Source organism: Rhea pennata, chromosome 2, assembly GCF_028389875.1.
Source record: "Rhea pennata isolate bPtePen1 chromosome 2, bPtePen1.pri, whole genome shotgun sequence".
Classification (NCBI taxonomy): Eukaryota; Metazoa; Chordata; class Aves; order Rheiformes; family Rheidae; genus Rhea; species Rhea pennata.
In genome coordinates, this window is record NC_084664.1 from 79,680,052 (window position 1) to 79,706,461 (window position 26,410).

Here is a 26,410-nt window from a genome sequence, read left to right on the forward strand (position 1 = left end):
CCTGACAACTTCTCATTCATTAGTGCTGCCGGTACTCATTTCAGCTTCAGATAATTAGCATGCTCCTTCATGAAAATGCACATTTATTTTTTGTTTTTCGTTATTTTAAAAAATACTCAAATCTCACGCTTTAGAGACTTCCTTTGGAGTGCTGTCAATGTTGATGCTTTTGTGTCTGCAGTTCCATGTGCTCTCTGTGTATTTAGACAAAGACATAACCTGCTGAAAACTACCTGTAGATGCAGTCATTGCCTAGTGCAATGTATTTAGGAAGATGGTCTTTTTGTTATACATGATTGTAGTGTGTTGGAGGGAAAGCAGATCAACTTGGGATTTAAATCAAATCAGGATCGCAGCATTTATTTATTAATGACATGTAACTGACTGGCAGTCAGTGAACTATATATTCAGGATCAGGATCAGCAGAACAACAGATAAGCCACAACAGTAGATATTTGCAAAATATTAGCAAGCACTGACACATTTCTAAGTGCGCTTCTATGACTAATCTAGAAGAGTCCTAATTACGTGCACAGTGGAGTTACAGGCACAGGGCTCCCACCCCTCTTTGCGCACCTCCTGGAAGAGATGTGGGTGCTCTGGCTTTCGGTGTAAATTCTCCTCTCTGTCCTCACTGTGGGCTGCTGTTGGCCTAGTGATGGCGTCCCTTACGGTGTTAAATGTACTCCCACTTGTGTGGTTACAGGATGCTCCCTTAGATAGCGTGGGCAGTGGCATTTGAACCCCTGTCAGAGGTTTCTAGTCCTGTGCAGAGCCCTTAGCGCGGCCAGTTGCCTCCTGCCATGCCCAGAACCCGGGCCAACCAGTGGGTGTCCAAGCCACCTGCCAGGTGAAGGGATAAGCAGCTGTTGGCTAAGAAAGCTTAGATAAAAATCTTATCTCAAAAGCACTGACCGAAAGAACTAATTTGGAGGGTGTTAAGATTTTTTTTCTCCTTTTTTTCTTTCTTCTCCCATGAATCGATGAAAGCCAGGAGCGATCCTCGGTGCCTGCAGACAGGCTACTGGCAAAGGCGAAAACGGAAAATGAGGTTTTTGTACGCTTTTCCCGCACCGCCGCGCCCAGTTTCTGGTGGCCGCCGCGGGTCGGCCGGGGGCCGGGCCGGGCCGGGCCGGCTGCGCGGCGCTGCGCGGGGCGCCGGGAGGCGGCGCCTGCCGCTAACAAAAGTGCGCGGCGCCGGGCGACTCCCCGCTTCGCTGCCCCCCGCGCACGGGCAACAAGTGGCCGCCGGCGGCTCCCCGCGGAGGAGGAGGCGGAGGAGGGGGGCGGAGCGGCGCGGAGGTGCGGCAGGACCGGCGCCCGGGGCCTGCCCGCCCGCTAGCGGATTACAGCTGGGGCCTCGCCGCGACGCCGCGTTTCCCCCCTCTCGCGTTTCTGGAGGCGGGAGGAGGCGGGAGGGAGGCGCCTCGGCCGCCCGCGGAGGCGCCGCGGAAGTCGCCGCGGGCATGGAGGAGTGAGGGCGCGGGGGCCGCCGGCGGCGCTGCCGCCGCGCTAGGGACGGTGCGCGCCGGCGCAGGGCGGCGGCGGGCATGAGGCGCGCAGCATGGGCGCCAACAACGGCAAGCAGTGCGGCAGCGACGGTGAGTGCGGGCCGGGCCGGGCCGGGCCGCGGCGGAGTGGGGGCGGCGGCGGCGGCTGCGCGCGGTTCGGCCGCTTTGTGGCCGCGCGGGGCGGTGAGCGGCCGGCGCTGGCAGCCGCCCCCTTCCAGCGGCCTCGGGCACCGCGAGGTGGCGGCGCGGCTGGTGCCGCCCTCCGGGGCCGGGTCCGCGCTGCGCTCCGCGGGCATCAGCGCGGCCTGAAGCGCCGAGCCCGGGTAGCGGCTGCGACGGCCGCACCGCGCCTCCCGCGCGCCCTCTGCAACGCTGCTCGGGTTGTCTTTATGTGCGCGGATTCCTGCGCCGCGGTTCGTGACCGCTTCCTGTCTGAGCAGGAAAAAAAAGGAGTTGCAACTCCCTGCGCCTGAGCGTGCAGCGGGGAGCTAATGTTCTCCAGCTGCTCGCGTAGATCCTAGTCCTGCAATTTCGCTTCAGTGAAACTTCGCGGGGTTCGATTTTAGATACACGGGGCCTAGTTCGTTCTTGTGGAAACTTCTTAGTCTCGCTGGAGCTGCGTCGGGATGAGTTTGAGCTGTCTTGCCGCTGGTGCGAAGGACTGCTGGAGCAGTCAGCTGGTGGCAGGCAAACCCCTGGGGAGCACGGAAAGCTTGTCCTGGCTACAGCCGCAGTGAAAGCGAGCTTCGCCCTGTCTTTGACTTCTGGTTGTCTTTGGTCTGCCTTGCCCTCGTAGTATTTGGAAGACTATGCAAGATCGCTGCCTTAATCACCTTCGTTTGATGGTTTGTGGGAGCAGAAGGAGAGATAGTCTCATGATCTGCTAGATTCTTTGGGAGTCTGGAAGGCAACTGCCAAAGAATACACCTCTCTCACATCCAAAGTATGTGTGGAGATTGGGAAAAGGGAAGGAAAAACACCACTTTTATACCAGAATCTGCAGCTCCTTTCATTTATTGCCAAATGAGTTCCGCCTTTGAAAAGAGTTCAAGAAGTCACACTCTCTAAGCTAAATATCTTCTCGTTGTTGTAGGGTTTAACTCTCTTCATGCCATTGCTAGAATAATTTGTGTATAACTGAGCTGAGACTGAAAATTGTGATCACAAACTTCTTTGGGTTTCCCCTTGCAGGGGAAACCCTAGTCTTCCCCCAGAGCTGGAAAGGTGTTTATAAAACTTCTGGTCATTTGCAGAAATCATGTTGCTGAAGGGTGTTTAGCATGATGATGGGAAGCCATGGCTGCATCTTTGAGTGTTCTTATGCGTTCAGAAGAATGCTTCCTCTAATTAATGTAAAATTTTTTTGGATGGGAATGATGAGTCCTGGCTCTTCTGCAGCCCTCTGCAAGCTGTTCCAGAGCTACTTTGTAGTAAGTGTAAGGAAGAGAAGGATTGCTGCAACTAGGATATTCTTAACTAATCCACCTTTTTCCTCCCTCAGAGAGGAGTGGAGGTCAGGCCTTTGAGACTGCAGACTAGTTGTGGCACGTGTGGCAAATTAATTTTTACAGTGCGGAGCATTACCTGAGTCGAAATATAATAGGCAGAGTATTGCTAGAAAACCCCAAATCCCTAACACTTGTGGCCAAAACTTTTTTCAGTTTAGGTAATTTGTTCTATGCATCATTAACGTGCTGGTAGATCTGGCTTTTCTGGCAGCTTGTGTATTGTCAGTTATTGTGGAACTTAGACTTTTTGCTCGCCACTTTCTTTCCATGTGATGCAGAAGAGAACAAATCTAATAAAAAAGAAGCCTTTTTTCATGAGGTACTTTGTATTCCCAGCTGGGGCCTTTGGTGCCTTTGGCATCTGAACTGCTGTGAAAAGTTGCTTTTAGCACGGTGTGATTATGATTCCCAGTGGGGAGGTAACATTGTCCATCTCTGAGAGAAAGTGCATCCAATTTTTGTATGATCTGAGAGCAACCCAAATGTCTGGGTTGAAGATCAGAGTGATGTTTGTTGTTAGGTAGGTAATTCTTGACATTGGGTATTTTATAGGCAATTCAATGTTGTAGTCCAGGATGCTGGTTTAGGGATGGAGGAATGTACTGCTGTTTAGGTAAATGTCTTGACTATTTTTATCTTAGTCACTGCTTGCTAGTGTCTTAAGTGAGATTTCAGAAAAGCAACTGAAAATAATTAAGATGTCTGTTGTTTGTTTGGCGTTCCTGTTGGCTGTAAAGCTAAAGAACACCAGGACTTTGCTGTCTGCCCAGGTTGCTTCTAACCTTCAAAGGTGAAGAGATGTGTTAGGGCAAAGATAACTCCTGTTCTGTGAGCCATTTCTGAAATACTAGATTATCTTTCACAACTGTATCTTACATGACTTACCATATTTTATTGCACTTACCAACACTGGACAGTGATTCAAAATTGACATATATTGATATATATAATTGACATACATGTTGCATATGTTTAAAAAAAGAAATCTCGTCAACTAACCTGAGCATTTGTGACTACTCACATAAACTACTCTGAACATCCTTTTATTTTTGTCTGAGGTTTTAGTGAGAAGAATTGTATTGCAAAGCAACAGGTTGCCATGTTAAGATGAGCGGGAGAGTTAGATATTGAAGAGTTTAACCATAAGTGACTTTTAATATCTAAATGAATAACTCTTGCCCTGATACACTTCTTCACTGTCTGCCCAAACAGCTTCCAATTTCAAAGGTGGAGCCCTGTGATGTTTATATCTGTTTTTCACAAATTCAGTTCTGTAGAAAAGGCCAAAACTTGCTCTGAACCAAGCTCAGTGCCAACATAGTTTCTCAGAATACTCGTGTGATGCAAATGGTGTATGAACAGAACTCTTTTTTTTTTTTTTTTTTCAAAAATACCCAAATTATAACTTAGCAAAATTATGTCTAGTGGAGTTTACCTGTTTTTTAAGAGTAAATTACTAAATGTAAGTTGATATTGCTAGTCATAACTTTAAAATATTTCTGTAAAGGACATGATTTGTGGAAGCATGTTTTCTCTCCCCCCCCCCCCCCCCAAAAAAAAAAAAATCGAACAAAAACCTTAAAGCTTGAGATTTCAGGCTTATCATAGTATGCAGTAGATACTGATTTAAGTATTAAAGCTTAAAGTTGGTCTTTAAAAATGTGTTCCAGGAGTCATGTTTGAATAGTGCAGCTGAAGCTAATAGATTATTGAAGTGAGAAATCCATTTGATCGTGAAGTAGTTTTTCTAAGGTTTGCCCCTATTTAATGGAAATGTAGAGATACCGTAGCAACAGTGCTTATTGTTGTTCTTCACTTTCTTGTCTTAAGAGTAAGTTATTCACCTTTACGTCACTGATTTAAATCTTTTCTTGGACCTTAAATAAGAAGAGGCATGCTTAGCTCATGGCTGACAGCAGAAGGAGCAGCACTTTGTTGTAGAAGCTGTTAAATTTTTTTTGTTTTTGGTTCAAGTATCCCAGTCAGAATATATTTCAGGAGAAAATTACAGCTGAATGGATAACAGACACAGCTCATCTTACAGATGAGTCTGAATTGAGGTGCATCAGCCTTTAACTGTTGCTGACTTGATTAGGCTCCTTAAACAGTTCTGTGTCAGGTCTGTGCAGAACAATTTCGTGTTTGCTTGCTGTGGATCTAGAGTGGAGGCTGGTTATGGGGCCTGTTGTAGGAGTGAGGAGCAGAAAAATTTCCCTTCTTTCTTTGGAAAAAGATGACTGAACCATGTCCCTCTTACCAAGTGAGAAATTTTTGCATCCAAAAAGGGGAGGGGAAGGACTACAAAATCTTTGCTTTCTGTTTTGTAAGGAGCTTGGTGCTGGGACATGAGCCAGAAGAGCAATCTGTATCATTACAAAAGGGAACTGTGGCATTTAGGTGGAATAGCTATTTTGCAAAATAACTTTTCAGCACTTGTCTTGCTGCCCCAAATGGCTTATTACTAAATTGAGAGATTTAGGAACCAGTCAAATTTGAGAGTAATTATATGATGTTTCAACATTTTTGACAATGAACAATGTTTAAGTATTATGTAGGAATAGCTTTTCAATTAGACAATTACCTCGATTGCTGCAGTTATTCATGCAATTTCTTTTGGATGCCTTGTGCCCTTTCTCTTTCTAGAGGCCTGTCTAGAGATGACCTGCTGCAGTGTGCAGCAGCTCTGGTTGCTCTGCCAAAAGGCACCATGAGAGAGTTGGCATGGCAGGGGGGCCTGGTGCTGTGGAGAGAGAGAATGGCAAGAAGAAATGAGATAAATGGCAGCTTAGGCAGGGAGATCAGCACTTCCTCTGAATTTAAAGCCTTGCTAACAAACTGTAGTTTTGCTTTTTGGATCAGATTATTTAAAATTGGAAGATTTAAACAGAAGCTCTTTTGTCATAATTTTAACCCAATTCTGACTTTAAAAATAGTTCTTTCTTCTCTACCTTCTCCAAAATTTTTTTGTGGTACTTTTCCATTTGCACATCACTTGGATGGTGGAGAATTCCTCTGTAGGTTTAAGTGTCCTGCTAGTATAAATGCCAGTCCAGAAACCTGGCTGTATTGCAAGATACAGCTGCAAAGCAGGGACAATGTGTTTGTGTGAAGGTGGCTTTAATTATGATGTGCTGTGAGCTAGGGTATGGTGACTGAAGCTTTTAGGAATTACATTGATAGCCAGCATGCAGCACTGTGGCAAAATAGGTCTATCTGTGTTCATTTTGGAGTACATTACTCTTAAATTCCTCTCTTCAGGAGAAGAAGATAGTTAACTCTGTTTTACAGACTTAAGATTTCATATGTCCTTTCTTGAAGATGTCTTCAGACACATTAATTACTTGTGAATGATGGCTTTGATTTCAAGTTTGATCTCTCAAGTAGGTGATGGTAAGTGTCCAGATACATGAGATGCTGTGTACAGAAGTCTTTTACTTCCAAAATTCTGTTTTTCATGACCTGTAGGGCTTGCTCCTAATAGGATTTGTTTCCCCACAAACTGGTGGTACATTAACTTCCCTAGCAGTGTTTGTCAGGTCTGAAATGCAGTTTAAGGTGGTAGCCTTGCACTAAAGCAAATGACTAGTGTTAGTGGTGGGTAGGCTATTTTATTTAAATAGTCAGTCTTGATACTATTAAGTGATGCTGGTTATCTGTATAGCCTTACAGGGTGTTTATTGAGGCTAAAGCAAAGGGAAAAGGCAGTAAATTAGCTTTCATTGAATTCTTTGGTTACAGTTGTGAAGCCTGTTTTGAGGTATAGTCTTCTGTAGGGCTTCACGTCTTTGAAAGCCAGAACAGTTTTTCGTGGTAGTATTTTATTTATTTATTTATTTATTTATTTTCCTTTCTTGCCTGTGATTCCCAGAATCAAGTGAAGGGTCTTGTGAAGGTAGGTGCTGAATGACTCTATGCTGTGCAGCTCACTACCACTTTGTTTTGATGCTTTATACACTGTGTTTATGCGTTAATATCTGGTGTTACACGTGAAGTTTAGCATATAGTCTTTTCTTGCTTGCTATTCTGATCTTTCCTGGATTCTGGTCCTGATTTGGCTAGTCCCCTCTCTTACATCCCCCAACATATAATTGCTGTGACTGAACTCTAGCACCTTCCATAAATAAATACTGAAATGTTATGATGCCACTTGGTGGTACTTTGTGTGTTGTGCTTAATTGTGTTATGTTCTGTTTTCTCGTGCTTGGCCAGCAGTGATGTTGTGTTTTACCCATAGCTGTGTTTCACTGCTGGGTGCAGGGAATAAGAGTTGTTGTCTCTTAACAGCAAGATTTGGGCAAGAAAGATGGCAAAACTTGAAATGCCAGTCCTTTAAGCGATGTTGATATTAAAAGTGAACTTGCAGAACTTGTGCTCTGACAGTGGCCAACTGCTGCTGAACAAGAGTAACCTTCATAAACTCTGCTTGTGAGATATATATTTTTTTTTAAACATGACTTTCAACTGAGTGATGCAAACGGATTGTGTGTGTATGTTTACTCAGTTTGTCTCCAAAAAGTAAATTTATTCTAGGCTTTGTGCTTGTATTGCTTGTTATTGTTTGGATCATGTGGGTGGTGGGGTGGAGTAGGGAGAGGCCTGGATATGGCAGTGAACTGAGCTGCTTCCAGTGCTGCTTGCAGTTTCCTGGAATGCAGTATTTGGTTTCTTAAAGTGAATGGCCTGTGTATATGCCTGTATGCATACGCATGTGTGTGCCCCTGCACATGAAAAAGTGTGTGTGTGTATGTATATGTATGTATACAAAGTGTCTTAGATTTAGGCTTTATCTGTAGCTTTCTAGAAAATTAGTGGTTTGCATGTTATCATGTTACTTTTTTTCATAAAAGGTTACTGGAGGAAGGTAGGGTTTTATTATTTCTTTGCAGATTTGAAGTAAGTCACTGTATTCCAAGGATTGTCTTTATCTTAGACGGTCCTTTCAGCCAAGTGAAAAAGTAACTGGATGCTATTCCTTTTGTGCATTTTCAAACAAATTGCCAGCTGGGTGCCATGCAGTGGCCTGAGTAAACTTCAGTGCTGGTGGTGTGTGAAATGGGAAGGCATCAATGGATCCCTCTCAGCAGAGATGGTGGAAATCTAGCCCTGGCAAAGATTGAGCCTTCTTTCACACCACATGTGAGGAAGTAAATGAGATTGCTTAGGTAACTTTCCTTAACAGAAATGGTATTTTTGTAGTCTTAAAAATGTCCTTCCACCAAACTGGACTTCATAAAATCCAAATTGAAATTGATACTGCATCATTGTGACAAACATCAACATTCATTCAAGATTGGCTGAATGGGTTGAAGTCTAGCATTAAATTGCCATGCTAAAGATCTCCACAGATAACTTAGTTTTTTGGCGTTTTCAGTCCTTTGGCTACTTCTGGATTCCTTGCTTCTACTAACAATTCCTAACTAGGAATTGGTTTGGCTCTTTGTGGGGTCTTGTTTGTGTTAGGAAGGTGATTGGCAGAAGGAAATAGATGACATTTAAAGGCTGAAATACACAAATGGTTTATGTCTGCTCTTCGGTTTGTTTGTTATTCAGCTATGCCTCTATTTTTTAATATAGAATGTGTGCTTTGCTAAATTAGGGCAACTATTTCCTTAAGGAGCAACGAGCTTGGAAACTTAAAAAAAAAATGGGTAGTGGGTGTTGTTAGAACATATTCCTTGTCCATGAGAAATATAAGCAACTAGTTTATTCCAAGAATTTGTATGTGCAAGCTTGTGACTTGATAGGCACGCCCTGAGACTGTTCATCTGAACAGCGTTTGCATTGAGTACTAGTTGAGTGTTGCTGTAGCCAAACTCAGGGAAAAGCTCTTAGTTATGTCTGACTGTATCCCTCACTTAAGTTTCAAGGCTACCTGTCTCCTTTAGTATAGACAATGTGTTATGGACAGTTTTAAACACAAGACCTTCTTGGAAGATCTGAAGCATAGAGAACTGCTGTTATTTTGATGCTGTATGCTGCATGTCATTGGAGAAACCCCTGTTATCCTGGCTTGCAACTCTTACGTGCCTGCTGCTGTGGTGACTGGATGTGTGAATGGCTGTTTGTGCACAAGGAGACTTCAGTAGAGACTCTAGCTGTTCCTCTCAAAAGATTTTGAGTACGATCAGTGTATTGATTAAAAGTAAGATTATTCACTCCACAAAGCTCTAAAGGAGCAGCAAGCAAGACTAAGTTGTACTGGCCAGAGAAATAATTTCAAATATTTTATCTAAGGAGGTGTGAAAAAGTGCTGCTGTGCTTGTGTTGTATAGACTGGAGAAAAGCCTGGAATGTGCACATTTTGTCCTTAAATGCTTTTTTGACTTCTATTTTAAACAAGTAAACGAGGAGAAATTTGCTGGCTACTCTTCCTGATAACCCTGTTAGTCCTGCCAAGTTGAAACCTGTTATTCCTATGTGAACCGATGTTTAACACGCATCTATATTTAAGCTGGATAATTACTGCAGGGATGAGATTGGGAATCCCTTTTCTTCTGAAGCTCAACAGAACTGTTTTCAGCAGACTCAGCCCCAGATTTTATGTGCATAGGCTCTGAAATGGAAGAATCTACAGTGACATGTTGGATATTGCTCTGATTTAAGCAGTTTTTTTGCTCTCTCTTGAGGGTTTGTCTTAACACATCTGTTCTCAGGACTGAAATATGAAAATGCATAGCAGGTAAAGGAACTAAAAGCATTCAGGAATGATAGCATAGTAAATCTTTTGAGTTGAAGAGTCATGTAGTTAGACTTCTGTTGTCCTGATGTCCTTGCTTTAGTAATGTACATGTTAATAGAGTACTTAATTTGAGCTATGTATTCCAAGCAATTAGTGGCATACTGTAGTAGTAAATTGTAATGGACCCTTCTGGAGTAAAGGGAGAAATGGGAAGTTCTTTCATGCTTGTGTTTCGAATCAGGAAATTTCTGTCTACAATACATAAATTTGTCATTTTAACATCTTAAATCACACAACATTTTTCTTTCTTGGAGACTTGTGTACAAGTGTGTATAATAGCTGAAGGACTACTAAAATCTTCTCAAATGATGTACTAACTTGGAGGACAGTGTTGTAATCATCTTCTCAGTGGACCTATTCTAGAAATTATCTCCCTTACTTTCCTTTGTTGTTTCTGGAAGAATGTGAATGAAATTTGCAGATGATGATGTGAAAGGAGCAGTTATTAGGTCAGCTGTCTTCTGAAAAGTTTGGGAGAAATTGGAAATACTAGCACGACAGCATTGAGAATTAGTTAGGAAAAAAAACTTTTTGATCAGAAGTCAAATGGGCTTATGTGACAGGAAAATGAGACTCTGGATTAAGCTAGTTGTCATGTTACAAGTGTAATCTTGTCAGTTTGTGGGAAGCCCTGAATTTTAGCACTTGTATGCCTGCAGGTGTTATGGAGAAACAAGTCATCTATTTAAAGCTTTGGTGCTACTTTGATATCATGTTCCACACAATTTTCTTTATATAAAAAGTGCAACTGGATTGGATTGAAGGATTTATTTTTCTTAAAACCGTGTTAAAATTCCTTAATGAACAGGTATTTCAATTAAATTCTATCCTTGTAAATCTATTGTGGGAGTTGATCAACAGCAATTGCATATATCTGAGAGTTTACTTAGAGTGCTCATGAGCTCCTAGCATGAAACATGTTGGTTTTGTCACAGCACAGTGACAGTAGTACTTGATCTAACTCATTCAGGAGTGTAAGGCAAAAGGCAACAGCTGGTCTCCAATGGAAGTACTGAGCAAATGATCTTTTCTGTAGTACCTAGCAAAATACATTTCTACTCTCATTATATTTGCCTTTTCTCTGACAGTTTATAAGAAAGTTGCTTGTGGCATCAACTTAATTCTCCCTCTTCCTCCCAAACTAAGATGATGGAAATAATAAGCTATTGCTGAAATATGTGGTGAAGATTGTTGATACACTACGACTTGTGCTTCTAGAATTTTTGGAACCTTAGGATCTACTAAGAGAGGTATAAATAAAAGCCTTGGAGCAGAGGTGTTTCAACTCTAGTTAGTCATGCTAGTTGATACTAACAATATGGTTTTATATGTCAAGAAGATCTAGTAGCTGTTCTTCCTCCTTGAGTTCATGTTTGATTGTACTCTTATGTAGCCAACAAGCCTGAAGGCCCTAATCTTTTTTTTAGCAGGCTCTTGAACATAGATGCTGTTACTGCAAGGTCTCTGACCGAGGAATCGTGTCCTCACTCTAGAGTACTAGACTGCTAGTGGAGCTGTGTACAGGCAGTAAAACTTCATTAGGGCATTTTTTAGTCAACTCCTAGCCATATCTTGATGTGTACTTCAGAGCCTGAAGCATACAGAGTAACAGAATTGTTGAGGATGGAAGGGACCTCTGGAGACTGCCTAGTCCAACCCCCTTTCTCAAAGCAGAGTCAACTAGAGCAGGTTGCTCAGGACTTTGTCCAGTCAGGTTTTGAGCATCTGCAAGGATGGAAACTGCACAGTCTCTCTGGGCAACCAGTTCTAGTGTTCAATCACTTTCAGTAAAAACAGCTTTCTTGTGTTTAAGTGGAACTTCTTGTATTACAATTGTTGCTTCTTGTCCTGTCACTGGATATCACTGATGAGTCTGGTTCTGTAGTCATGACTCCTTCCCATCAGGTATTTATACACTTCAATAAGATACCCCCTGAGCCTTTTCCAGGCTGAACCATCCCAGCTCTCAGCCTCTCCTCACATGTCAGATGCTCTAATCCCTTAATCATCTTTGTGGCACTTTGCTGAGATTTCTCTAATGTGTCCATGTTTCTCTTGTACTAGTTTGCCCAGATCTGGGCACAGCACTCCAGATATGAACTCAGTAGGGCTGAGTAAAGGGGAAAGAAACTTTCCTTGACCTGCTTGCAGTACTCTTCCTAATGCAGCCTAGGATGCTGTTAGCTTTCTTTGCTGCAAAGGTACTTTGCTGGCTCATGTTCAACTCCTTGTCTACCAGGGCCCCCAGGTCTCTTTTGCAGAGCTGCTTTCCAGTCAGTTGGCCCTCAGCCTGTACTAATGCATGGGGTTATTTCTCCCCAGGTGCAGGACTTGGCATTTCCTTTTGAACTAATTTCAAGAGATTCTTGTCACTTCTCCACTTCTCCAGCTTGTTGAGGTTCCTGTGAATGGCAGCACAGCTCTCTGGTGTATCAGCTACTCTCCCAGTTTTGTGTCATCTGCAGATGATCCACTTTCCCAGGGAAATGGAGCTGACCAGCCTGTAGTTCTTTAAATCCTCATTCCCGACCTTCTGAAGATAATGGTGACGCTTGCTTTTTCCAGTCCTCATGACCCTCTCCCAGTTGCCACACCCTTTCAAAAATAGAGTGGTCTCACATTGACATTGGCCAGTGCCCTCAGCACTTGGGGATGCATCTCATTAGATCTCATGGACCTGTGTGTGTCCAGTTTGTTTACATGTTTCCTAACTTGATCCTTGTCTACTTCAGCTGGTTGCTTACATTTGTGAAAGGTGCTACCTGACTTTCAGAAGCAGTAGAGTTCAAGTGTAGCAGATTCTGGCAAATGTTAAGGCTGACTTGAAGCGATGGAGTATCTGTAAACATGCTCCTTAAATTTGTATTTACAGGAGGCTTGGAGTTTCTTCATTTGTAACTTACTTTTACCCTATATTATTAAGAAATTCATGTCTTCCTCTCCACTGTTTAAAGAAATTCACTATTCCTGCATGATTACGTTTTCTCCAGTCAAAGAACAGTTAAAATAGAAGAATTTTTGTAAGAGCTGGGATATTAGTTTTTGAGTCTGGTTGTTTTGTTGCTGTTTCTGACAATAAATGGTCATTTGTTTTTTATGAAAATATTCTTTGAGTGAATTTTGCTCATTTCAGAAAGAAATGCTAGCTCAGGATCACATTTTGCTGTCCTAGAAAATAAAGATAATTGCTTTAGTTAATGAAGTGGTTATTTTTGTATTAGACATGGAAGGAAATTTTTTCTGAAGTTTCCAAGTAGATGTAGTCATGACTTCATCAATTTGTGATTTAAAAACACTGGAAAGTAACCCATATTCTGCTGGAGTAAAGACTTGATTCTTTCTGTGTATTTTTTTCTAGAATTGGATCAAAAAGCATTTAAATCCCTCACTAAATTACAGTGCCAGGTGTAGGTTAACAGTCAAGTTTAGAAGCAGCAGCCTATTTTCTGTATTGCTAAACTTATGAAATGTATTTGTCTTTAGTTTTAAGCTGAAGATGCTAAACTGAGAAGGATCTACTGGAGCTTTAATCACCAAAAATTAACCATGCCCTCTGGTATTTTTTTCGTTTTTGTTTTTTTGTTTTTAGAAGTAAACTCATGCAGAACAAAAAGATTTTTATGTATTGCTGTGTGTTGTATTACTTGAGCACTGGAGCTTATTTTGCTTTTGATACCAAAATGCTACCTTTAGGTTTAACTCACCTTAAAGTATTATCGGTTCCTTGAACAGCTCTTCCGTATGAGAAGGAAGGTGACTTCTCAGTAAGATGGAAGGATCAGTGCCCTGTGCCACTATCAGGTCTATGAAAGACATTGAGGCCAGAACTACATCCACAGTGCCTGAATTAAAACGTTCAGACGTGAAAAATGTTACCTAAAGTATTCCTAAAAATCTTTCAAAACAGGTTTTCTTTCAGTGTATATGTACAGAGTATGCAGTGTAGTCTGGTATGAAGTTTTCATTGGCAGCCATTAGGCATGGTCAAAATATTTTGCTTATGCCTTCATTTCTCTTGGGTAATTATTGCATTTATTCCCTTATGGATGTACCTTTTGTTACACTGTATGGTTGTCTTTATGGAGGAACATGAATCCTTGGTGTAGGTATTTGTTTCTTTTGCCAGGAAATGCTGGAACAAAGGGGAAAAATGCAAAACTTCCTTGCCCTCAAACAGTTGTTAACCTGTTCTGTTTTGACTCTGGTTTCTCCGTGCTTCATACAAGCAGACTTTTTCTCCTATCTGAGGAATTACCAAACTGTGAATGGGCCTGCAGGTTTTGGTCAAGTATTCGCACAAGGATTGGAAGTAAGCCGAAGGATTCCTTTCTGCTGCTTTGTCCAGAAATGTATTGATTGTAAGTAGTGAGCTTTAACATAGGGCTTTGATGATGATTTTTATTTCTCACTGTGAAAGTACATGGTATGTCGAGTTGTATTTCTCCAAGAGCTGAACTGGAAACACTGTCCAGCATCTTTAAACCAAACCTGTGTTTCTCTGGTTGGTGGGTCAGCTAACAAGGTGGATGCAAGACACTGTACTGTTTACAGTTTTTGAGCACAGGAAGAGTGTTGGCAGCAGAAGTCGGGCAAAAGAGAATGTCGCAGACGTGCTGAGTTTCCTGCCTTCGTTTTGCCAAGCCTCGTTTTCTGGAGAAAATACATGCCCTTCTGAGAATAAGCTCTTCCCCCATCCCTGCCCCCCCAGTCGACTACTGAAGTCTAGGGTTTCTTAATTAAGTCTCTACATGAGCAACGACATTCCTAGAAAGTGAAGCTAAACTTCCAGAGGATTAGACTCTAAACCAGAGCAAGTCTAGTCAGACACAGGAGCCTTTCAAGTAGGGGTGTCTGCTCTTGGGACCTGTGCAGTTTGGTGTTTTTTAAACACTGATTAATCATATCCTTGTTTTCCTCAATTTTCTTCCTAATGGGTGTATCATCAGCACTTAACTGAAAGGAGTGTGGTAGGCTTAAAAAAATAAGGCTCACAGAAATAAGGTGTTTTTTATTTTTATCTGGCTTGTTTTTATCACTAGCTTTCCATGGTTTTGAGTAAACGTGGGTGAAGTTATAGACAAATTGTGAAGGATTCTGAGTATTTAGGAGGTGTTTTCAAACCAAGGCCAAATCTCTAACTCTGCACGTGAGGAGAAGAATCCTTGTTCATTTTTTCTTTAACCCTGTAGATGCTGGCTTATCTCTGCAAGCAGAGAGTGGTTGAAATCCTAGTATAATCTGTAGCACTTTCCCCCCCCCCTTTTTTTTTTTTTTTTAACGATGTTAGGTGAGCAAATCCTGTATTTATCAAGGGCCAAAAGTGGTGAAACTTGGCTAGTGGACAGCCCTATGAGGGGAATCTTCAGGTCTGCTGACTTGTATCCAAAAGTGGCTGTCAAGACCTTATACCTTGAGGTAAAGTTTTTCAGTAAATAGCATTCTTCAGAAATAAAGAGCTTAGCCCCAAGCCGCTCTAACAGATATGCTGCATGAGGCTCACTCCTTGGGATCCAGTGATCCAACCCTGTAGTCCAAGGTGGCTGATGAAGAAACCTGTTGTATGTACCTGGGAAGGGCAGGAAGGGAAAAAGGTGTTTTGGGGTTCTGCAGTCTTTTGCACAAATCCTTAACTCATAGGCAGCATGACCACACTTAAACAAGTATGCTTTTTCTTCCCTCAGGCTTGTGTGGCAAATCTTTTGGTCATCCTGGTAACCTGTAGCCATATTGGTGATACAGGATGATCTGTTTGATAGTTCAAACATGTTTAAAAATGTGTTTTTTTAAAAACAACAACAAAACCCTCAGGATTATTGTTAACTTGTAACCTACTTTAAGTTAGCACACCCTCCAGAAAGTGTATGCGAACAGTGTAATGCTGCTCTGTGACACCTTTGCACTCAACCTCTTCCAGCTGTCCCTCAGTTGGACTCAACCTTTTCCACCTGTCCCTCCTCAGCTCCTTTTATTCTCTCTAGAGCTTTACTTTTTTTTTTTTTTCCTGCAGGAGGAAAAAGCATGAATCTTTACTTCTTCCACTGTTCTTATGGGGTGCTGTAACTTACCTGGATGGGAATCGATCTGTCTGCTTCTGTTCAGGTCACATTCTGTAGTGTCTAACAAAGATTTTATAAGCAAGGAGAAGTGCTGCTGTCTCATTGTCCTAGGTTTGGAAGCGTGTTACCAATAAAATCGTCAATCTATTTGGCTAGTGAAGAATCTAGTGAACTGTGATATTCCTGGATTTAACTCTATGTGTGTTTGGAGCAAAGGCAGTTGTAGTACATCAGCAAATGATGTCAAGTGTTATCTCTGCTATGCTGTGGTACAGCAATATTGAAGCTGAATTTGCCTCAGTTTTAAGAGAGGGATTATGTCCTACGCTATGGCTGAGCTGGTTGTCTCTGGACAAGAGTTGCTACTTATTTTAAAATAAGGACTTAATACTTTTAAAATCCATCCTTCATCATAGAGCCATGAAAAATTACAGAAGACCCTACTATGCTAATTCTTAGATCCAGGCTCTGAGTTTGTCAGACAGATGAAGTCCTGTCTTACTGATACTGAAGCTATAGTATGACTAATGTGGTCTTTGAAACTGTGTTACAGAGAAAGAAATAGCTGAAGAACAAAATTGTTTAGGAAACTGACCGTTCTTAAAAATTAAAGAGTTCTCTAAAGTCAATGCATATATTGCAGCAGATGTTGCCCATTTACAACATATGTTGTTATTCATGTTCTGGCTTTTTAGCTTAATGGTGCAGTGTATTTATAAGAAATTGCGTTCACAGCTTGCTTCTCACACTTTTTTTTTTCTTACTGTATACAGTAAGCTAATGGAAGACAAGCTTCTAAAATTCAAAGTTCTTGAATTCCAATAAGAATACTCAAAGTGGTTTTAAGTCTAGTTCTAGTAAAATGACTTTGAAGATTTAAGTCTGAGAATCTGACTTTCAGTGTTCCGTGATCATCTTTGACTTCTCTGATCTAAAATAGGCAGCTCACCTTTGAAATATTTCAGATAGAATAGATCTGTATTGCTATTTTTTTTTTTTGATTAAAATGGAGTAATGTTCAGATAGGAACAGTCAAATATAAGATGTCTGTCTTAAAAAAAACAAATAAAACCTACCCCCCCCCAAAAAAAAAAAAAAAAAAAAAAAGAGTGAGTGAGCACAAGTTATGGAGGAAGGAGATGTGCTAGGGAGGCTGGAAAATGGGCTGACTGCATATTATGTGAGACAGTCTATCCCATGTCAGATATACAGGAGAATCATTAAATCCTGGCCATCTTCTCAGATGCATCAGCTGAGTCCTGATAATTCTAATTGACAGCAGACCAATAACTAATTAATTGCATTTTTCATAACCAGTTTACCTTAATATTTTCATAGCAGGAAAGAGAAATGCATGCCTGTATTTTTTTGATGTGAGACTCAAAGGAAGTGTAGAAAAATCTGTAGAAAATTCTTCAACAGATGCATCTTTCCTTGTCTCTGGGTTTTGCATAGATGCTCCTATCTTCACTGTGTTGTGTGTGCTTGTTTTTTGAACAAGCTTTTTGTTTTGTTTTTGTTTTGCACAGGGGGAACACCTTTGGCAGTACCCTTAGACAGCTCTAGTCTTTCAGCATTCTTTTTATATAGTGTTATCCTCTTTGGAAAGTCAGAAGTTCAAAATTAATTCATCAGTGTAGTGTGTTCCTTGCTTGCTTGTGACAGGGCTGAGATGAGAAACCAGATGCAACAGACCGGGTATTCCGTGGTGCCTTTTTTTGGTGGCATAGATGCTCGGTGATGGAGGAAATGGACATGCTAAATGTAATTCTATAATGTGGAGCTATGCCACTGTAGCTTTTGTAATCTTAAACAATTTTGTTCTCCTCTTGCTTTTAGTAAGGACTCTTCCTCTTTCCCAAAAATTAGAGAAAGCTAGAGCAACTCAATGTTATCTTTTCTATTTTGCTTTGGTCATAGTCCGGTTGACCTCAGGGATCTGGCATGTCAGGCAGTCCTTAAATGTTTCTGTACAAGTTTGAGAAAGTATCACTGATTTCATTTTCTTGAAGATTGATTCTTTGCAATAGATGTAAGAAAACTCTCCCCTGAAAAAGAGGTATCAATGATGGGTAAATGGGCAACTGTTCCTATGAATTGTTCAGTAGTTGCTTTGCTACTTAAAGGAAGATTTATTCTGAAGTTAAGTTGCATTATTTTATAACATTGTACGCATAGATATGTAATTTAGAAAGCAGTAACACAAAAGCTTTCAAAGGTATTAAAAAACCAACCCACCTCCCCCAAATTCAATTACTTCCTGTGCTATCTGCTGTATGAATGCTGCAAAGCTCTGGGAAAATATTAGAGAAGTTAAGAAAGGTAGGGCTTTAAAAAAATGCATAAAGCTTAAAAAAAAAAAAAAAAAAAAAAAAAGAAGAAGAAGGATCCATCCAGAGGTTATTTGAGGAATTGGGGCTTGTATTTTGAGGTTAAATCTGGTATTGCTCCTTCAACACTTGTCTCTCAAATCATCTCTTCAGCTGAAAGCAAAATGAGTTAGTCTGGCTTCACGCCACTGTATTTCAAGAGCTGAACATGACTGGTTATATCTGCTTCTCAGATCCTTGGACTCGCAGTTAATTTGGTTGCGTGCTGCCCTTTTGTGAAGTCTGACAACGGTTTGTCATAGTTCAGTGACTGTCTGTGAAGTAAATAGTCTCAGGTTTGCTCCTACCGGCAGATTGTTGGCTGAGTGCAAGCACTGCTTATGACTCTTTGCAGCTCAGATAGTTGTGGGTTTTTTTTTTTTTTTTTTTTTTTTTTTTTTTCCCTCTGCTGGTGTAGTTAAGGCTGTTTTGAAGATGATTAATATCCTGATGAAGTATGCCTGAATTACCCTCCCAGTGGTTAAGAAGCTGTCCTTACCTTGCTTAATGGTGTCATCATCTCCTGAGAGGAGCATGAGTATTTCTCTTCTGGTGCATAGTTGAAATGTGGGAGAGTGGGCACTGTGACTGCTTGTTTTGTTTTGAAAATGCTTCTTGGGATCCAGACAAAAAGTAATGTCTGGAATATTTCTGTTTATTGTCTGTGAGAGGCACAGGAAACAAAGGCCAACTAAATATAGCAGGCAGCATGCTTCTCTGAAGCAAAGGAAAATTGAGGAGTGACAGAACTGGGCCTTGCTGCCCACTTGGTCTCTGTGGCTGTTTGTCATAAATCTAGTGGCAGGCCTAGGTTGAGGGTCCTTTGTTGCAAAAATAAATAAATAAAATAAATAATAATAAAAAAATGAGGGGGGGAAACAAAGCCAGAGGTTCAGAGCTGAACTACCAAGTCAGAAAGGGAGCATCTTCCCTCCTCGTCTTCCCTTCAAGTCTCTGTACTCTTTGGGCAAGTTCTCTGTTAAGTACCAGAACTAAAGGCAAATTTGTAGGTGAGATTTTTCTTCTAGTCTTACTTAACAGGACAGAGTCTTGATTTGTAGCAAGTGCAGCTGCACTTGCACATGCAAAACTTAGTGCTAAATTTTTCTGCTAAGATAAAGCCAAGGGAGTTACTATTTACAGTAGTCCATGCTAATTGTATTTCAAGAAAAGGTAGAGGTTTTCCTTGAGTTTTGAGTTCCTAAATTGTGCAAATGAGCTAGTTGCCTTCTTGAAATGTAACTCAACAGTTGTGTTTTCTGCAGGTCTTTTTATTTTGCTAGAGGAGTAGAGGTATTTCAGTCATAAACATCGAGTGAAAATCAGTATCCATACATGCCTCCTGGCCTTCTAGAGGCTTTGATAGACTTCTCTTCTGAGGTAACTGCAACAATTTCAGGTTAAGACTCTCCAGGAGTGACCTGCTGTTGGAGAAGCATACTCTGAGTCAGCTGCAGAGGACACTGTAAAGCAACCTTCTCATTTTGGCTCCTGGTAGGACAGTGGTGATGCTGAATGTATATCAGTGTATCCTCTTGTGAAATTAAAGCTGAAAATGACAGTGTGTCCAAGGACAGTAAAGACTGATATGCTATGTTAGTGTGCAGAAACATAAAAATATTGAGTGATTATGTGTTGCCTCAGCTAATTGGGAATCTCCAGGTTTGGCAAAATTTCAGCTCCTTTACTGTACAAATAAATAACCTGCCAGGTTCACTAAGTTCCTTAGCCTCAAGGCAAAGTTTTTCCTATTTTCTGACTACTGTTTTGTTGCAGCTGAAACTATTCAGTCTCTAGATTAAACAGTAGCATTCAAAAAAAATAATAAAATTAAAAATTTAAATCTGGGCATGTGGCCATAGTAAACAGACTAGGAGTTGCTGCTTCTTTGAATGTTTAATGACAATAAAATAAGTTGTTACAGAATACTTTATGCCTCATTTGTAGCGGAAGTACCATTTTTATCTCTAACTGCTGCTTGCACATGTGTGATATATAAATGTAATGTAGACTTGAGTATCTTTTGGTTTTTCGTTGACACTGTTCCTCAAATGGTGATTGGGTCCTTGGGATTCATTAATGGGTTTTCTGCTAACCTGAAATATGTACCTGACCTGAGAGGGTGTGCTGCTGGGGGGCTCCTTGCCTCCCATTGTAATATGGGCACCTGAGTGTTTGTCCTGCAAAGCAACACTCCCGTACAGGTTAAGGGACTCCGTGTTGCACTGTTGTGTTTCTTTTTTGGCATTTAATATTAATTCTTTTATCCTATCCTAAGAAATGTGTATTTTGCAGATGATGCTCATCACTTAAGGCTGAGAGCTCAGGGTTTGCACAGGGACTGTGTGCCTGTTGATTAGTGATTTTAATTAAAATCTTAAGGGCAGTTAACAACAGTGGTAGAAGTAGGCCACATGGATGCGATTGCCCTCTCTAAAGGGACTTTTGGAAGCGTCTTTCCGCAGAGCATGAGCATGTTTGTACTGGGTGAGACCCAAGGCCAGTATAGCCCGGTGTTCTATCTTCCACTGTAATTCTAAGTGGATTTTGAAGAAAGAATAGTAGTAGACATAGCTATAAGCCTGATCTTAGGACATCATCTCAACTATATAAAATACCAGTAGTAATATGAAATGCTTTTTTTCAGAAACTATAAACTAGATTTTTTTTGGGGTTATGACTAATATCTGAAGCAGGAATGGGTTTGCATGTGTGTGCTTTTCTTATTAAGTCTTCCTTTCTTCTTGTTAGAATTACTACATCTGGACTACTGAAAAAAAGTAAAAAGCTAGTCGTATTTTTTGTTTAAAAACTAAATTCTGCAAACTGTGGTTATGTGTCTTTAGTTATTTAAAAATATTTGTGTTCCTGACACCTTGTGGTTGAGTGCCAGAGCAGCAGCAATATGGGAAAGCCATATTGCTCTACTTCTACTTGCTTTATAATTCTGCTCTCCTACCTCTACCCCAAAAATGTTGGATGAAAATGTATTAACCTAGTTACGTAAAATCTTTCTGTTCAAGACGAGGAAGTTAATTGAAGCTCCGTGAATTTATGTTGAACTATGAAGGACCCTTCTAGCATTCTGGAAATTCAATTTTGTCATGTGTATAGTACCTCCCTAACTATTGGATTTATGGACCATAAGAAGTAAAACTGCCTTTTTCCAAGCTTATCTTTTTTCCTGCATAAGCATTTTTATTGTTCATCTGTTTTCAATAGCCCTCAATAAGGGATGGGTTTTATAAAACAGTTTTACATTAAAACCTTTGAAGCATATCGTTGTTTGAGTTCATCTTACCCTGAAATAGCTTTTTCCCAAATACTTTCATTGTATCGTATGGGACAGCTGTAGCTCCAAGTCTTGGCTCAGACTTACATGAGTGCGACTGGGATGACTTTCACTGTGAGTTACTCTGTCTGCAAGTCAAAGCCTATGTTTGCATGCAGAAAGTACACTTATCCTTCTGGAACGGTCTCCTTTAACTGGAGAAGCGAGAAGAGCTTTGAACTGAGGGTGAACATAGAGTGAGAGGTAGTCTACCAAATGACTTTATTGGCTGGGTATTACCCATAAGCTGTCTTGGGTTTTGTTTGACTTATGCCAGGAAAAGGCTATTTCTGAATGTAGAGTGTATAATAGTTTCCTCACTTGAGGAAAAGTATCATTGTTTGCTGGTATAATTGTCAAAGTTGAGGTCCTAGTCCACATAGAAGCTTTATAGGAAGACATGTTGCTGCTAATGGATGTTACTATATCAGCAAAAGTTTCTGGTAATGGTCTTGCCTGCGGATTCAAACAACATGGGTAGAACTCACTTACGGACTTGAACCTCTTCCAGAGGCTTAAGAAAAACAGAATTACTGGGCCTATGTTTCCTTTTTGGTAAGGATAGAAGACAGGCAAAAGGACACTCTTGCTATCTGTGATTATTAGCCGAATGCTGAGACTAGTGTTTTTTGTACCTTGCTAACAGCTCTGACTCAGAGCTACGTAACTTGCATGTCTGTTTGTAATCATCTAATCCTCCTTAGCCTTGCTTTTCCTGGTTTCTATATAGTGTGTTTCCTGCAACATGGGACTAAATTAGCAAACAGCTGTGGTAGGTGATTCAAACTGGGGACCTCCTTTAAGGAAACTTGTTTTGCAGGAGTGTGGGAGGGAAGGAAACTTAGGCCTGAGAAGTTTTGGTTCATGCCTGTTGAAATTTGAGTTTGTTTGTTGATCACGTAATGCTGGAAATATAGAAGCTATCCAACTAATTTAGTTAAATGTCAGGTCATCTATTTTAAGCTGAAATATCTAAAATATTTGGGTTATTAGTCTTTACACAAAGCAAACCAAACAGGAATACGTTGTAGCAAAAGCTGTTATGGGAAATGTCAAGGTAAGTAACAAGTAGTGCCCTTTCTACACAAATTGAAAATGATTATGAAAGACATGGGAAATCAAGAGCCTGAGTGGATATAACAGCATGGTCCAAATGCTGAAATCCTCAAAAATTTGTCCCATGTTTCTAGACATCCTGTCATGTTTCTTTTGTTAGGCTATGTTGCAATAATCAAGGTAAATATTTTGCCTGTTTTTTAATGGTGAATATTATAAATTCTGACTCCTCCTTTTTGCTTAGCTGTGTCATCCATCGGGGGGCCCATGAGTTGAGGCTTGCTATTGCCATGAGTTTGCCATTCATATCCATGTCTAAATCACAGGATTTGCTGGCGTTGGACCCAGGATAGCTGCTGTCAATAGCCAGTGTCGTCGTGGCCTCCATTAACTGAGCTGATAGAAGTCTACACTGGGCCCTTATAGTAAGATGTTATTCCCAGATATTTGCTTGGTTGGTGTGGTGTGTGTGTGTGTTGTGTGTTTAAGCAGGTCTGCTAGTGACAGAGATCTAGCAGTAATTAATATATCAATAACCCAGTTATGGTTTATGAAAGTTTGGTCAAACATTGCTGTGCTGCTGTAATATCAGAACCTTGAAAGAAAGGTAAGCATATAGTTTCCTTATGTTAAAAAAATTATTATGTATATACTTGACAAAGGAATACAAAGAGCCATTGTTACTGTTACTATGAGAGTTTAGAAGTTACATATGGAATGCCTGATGTGTATGGTTTTGTTTGTTTGTTTTTTTATTTTTTAGCAATTCTAACTTAAATGTGAGTAATAATCAAAAGAGTGTAGGTAGAATGACCAATATGTATTGTTTACAAATATATCTGTAACTATGTGCTTTTGAGATAGAGACTGAGAGAAGAGGAACTTCTGAGATGAGATCTGACATCTCTGCTTTACTGACTCTGACTGGCATAAGCTTTTGCAGATGCAAAGGTGACTTCTCAGTTTTCCTTCCTCTGTGCTGTGTCATACCTGCCTGCTACAGTACTTCTTTCTGCTCCTGACCTAGCAGGCTGTTAATGATCTTTGGCTGTATCTAAAATCTGAGTGTAAAGAAACAAGTGTTTGCACAATGTTATCAGAACATCCATTGCCTATTGCTTAGGTAGAGTGGGAACTACTGCCTTAGTTAAAGCCAAGACTCTGGAAATATGGTTAGTATTGGTTTGAAACAGATGGGAGAAACAATCTCTTGCTATTTATCTTGACATTAGATCTTATACTTGTGATGTGTACTGTCTTTCAAGGTGTTTCTCTGAGGTTGTGAAATCACTTCCAGTTTTATGGAGAGTAGCTAGTTGGATTTCATGAAGAGTTTTAGCTTTCATTTTAAAATGGGTATTTCTTCAGAGGTAAAATGACTATACAGACAAGAATTTCAAATCTTATGTCATATGAGCTTAAATTTGAAACTTAGCATTTGCTAGCTGTCCTGTAAAATTCTTTGCAGGGGAAGAATTTAGAATACTGTACCGCAGCTACAGCATACAGCAGAGAAAGCTTTAAAAGGAACCTAACTTCCATAAATTTTCATTTGAACATGCAAAGTGCTTTTAAGGATAGTCCAGCCTCGCATCTTCCTTGTAAGGTACAGCATCTGGAAGCTACTTGCTTTAATGGGTTCTTGTGGCCAGACAGATAAAACTTTTTGTACGTTTGGAGCACTGCAGAGTGCAGTATTTGTATACCCAAATTAGATATTCATGAAAATGTGGGTTAAAGACAGTAGCTTGACTTTCACAGCATTTAATCTAATTTAGCTGCAGTAATTATTACTTGTATTGATTTGTGGGTGCTTTGCTTTCCTTTTTTAGATATGCAAGTATGAATTTGAGTTCACAAGCTTACAAGTTTAAGGTTGCTTTTATAGGGCTTGACTATGAATCAGCCCTATGAGTTCTTGATTGAACTTTTTTTTTTTTTTTTTTTTTTTTTTTTTGGGGGGGGGCAACTGTTACACTTAAGATTGGAAGGAAAAGAATTTGATAAAAGGAGAGGAGACCTTTGGTGTATCTGTCACATATTCAAAGAGTCTTCCTCTTCTCTGCACATGCCATCAAAGGAAGTTTAATAATTGACAAACAAATCTTCCACGTATGAAATTTTTGTGGTAGTGGTTGTTTTGACCCTATATATGGCTATATTGAAAATGATACTGCTGAATTGTATTTTCAAACTTTTATTAAGGTGATTTTTAAATTGTGAAGTTCTGTCAAAACCAAACCCACAGTAGGTTTTATGGCATAAGGGAAGGGACTTTCTGCTTTTGGTAGTCTAGATTTAATGTGTGTTTCAGCTTGAGAGTGCACCCTCCAAAGGATTGTGTCATTGCCACTGGCCAGCATCTGTAGGATCACTGCAGCTCTCTGCTGCCTCATCCTCTCTTTAGCACCACCAGTATCCCTCACAAATCCGCTTTAGTAGCGTTAGTGTCTGAGCATGGATATACGCACACATACAGCCACAGAAGTATGAATTTTCTCAGCTAGTGAGTTCTGCCTTTGGAGGTCTTGCCTGTAACAAGCCTTTCAAGTCAAGGGTTAAGGAAACCTCTTTCTTCTTCTTTTCTTTTCTTTCTTTCTTTTCTTTTTCTTTTTTTTTTTTTTTTTTTTTTTTTAACAAACCCAAAACAATTTTTTTTAAGGCCCCCCCCCCCCCATCAAAAACACACACAGTAGAATTCCTGCTAATCTTCCTAACCCTTGGGGCCATTTTCTGAATCCTCTTCCTGCCTGGGATGATAACGCTCTCTACTGAGCCAAGAGTGTCTCTATTACAGAAGAACAACTGGCAAAGGAAATAAAACTTTATGGCAACAATTTGCCAGTAGACTCTCAGTTCAAGAAGCAGATAATGATGATCTGACTGGAGAAGGCAGAAGTTAAATAGTGGGAATAAATTGATTCAGGTAGTTAGCCTGACTTGCATACTCTCCAGTATTGTGCATTTTAAAACTGAGGGGATCACTTATGCAGAGGTGAACATGAACTTGAGAGATATTATCTTGGCCAAGGTGGGTTGTGTCAGTAGCTTAATTTTCTAGTTGAAACTTAAGTATCTTAATTATATCCACTGCATTGGCTTGTCCATGTAGATTTAATCAAGTCCTCTGATATGGTTCCCTACAGGGGAAAAATGGGGATTGAACTGGGACTTGACTTCCAGTGAAGAGAAACTTGGCTCATATGAAGAGTGCAATAAGCAGTTTTTGAGAGGGAGTTAGCACGATGGAGATGTTACTAATAATGCTCCCTCAGAGACCTCTCTTGGTTAATGTTTTCCTTAGTGTCTTTGAAGTAGAAGAGCTCTAGTGGATAACAGTTTGTGGATAACAATGGGAAACATTCCCACTGCAAAAGGACTTTATCATGTTACAGTAACAGAACTTTGTGGAGTGGAAAAGTAGAAATGGCATGAATTCAGTGGGGCAAAATGCTGAGTGATGCATGGTGGAGTCCGTTACAATACAGGTTTTTATAGTTGGCATCTCATTGATCGAGCACAGCTAAGGAAAGGGAGCAAGAGCATGCTGCTTGAGTGTAGACTGACCACAGGTTGGCAGCTTGGTATAGCTGTGAACTATATCGAGGCCACAATAAGGAAGGTATTTTTCAATAAGCAGAAGCATTAGAACCTGTGTAAGAGATCCTGTGGAGAGGGCCAGAAAAGCAGTGTTAGTTTAAACCAGAACATCTGTAGGGAAGTGCTTTTAGAGTGATTAGAGAACGTGGGAACTCCACCTTTCACAGGGGCTTCCTTTAAGAGCCTGGCATGTCTAGCACTATAAAACCAGGAATGTGGCTTGTTTCCCAGGGGTAGAAG

At 40.6% G+C, this 26,410-nt stretch overlaps 1 protein-coding gene across 2 annotated transcripts in view; it reads left to right on the top strand.

Moving 5' to 3' along the window:
* The first annotated feature begins 1,292 nt into the window (after positions 1-1,292).
* The window catches only part of FBXL7 (F-box and leucine rich repeat protein 7), a 200,795-nt gene continuing 175,677 nt past the window's right edge, over positions 1,293-26,410 (top strand). Inside the window, exon 1 of one of the 2 annotated variants that reach the window (XM_062569822.1) lies at positions 1,293-1,601. In XM_062569822.1, coding sequence (XP_062425806.1) covers positions 1,565-1,601 — 37 coding nt within the window. In that variant the 5' untranslated portion in view covers positions 1,293-1,564. Of the gene's footprint in view, positions 1,602-22,954; positions 22,996-26,410 lie in introns of those variants that run through there. The other variant, XM_062569823.1, reaches the window with a different exon arrangement.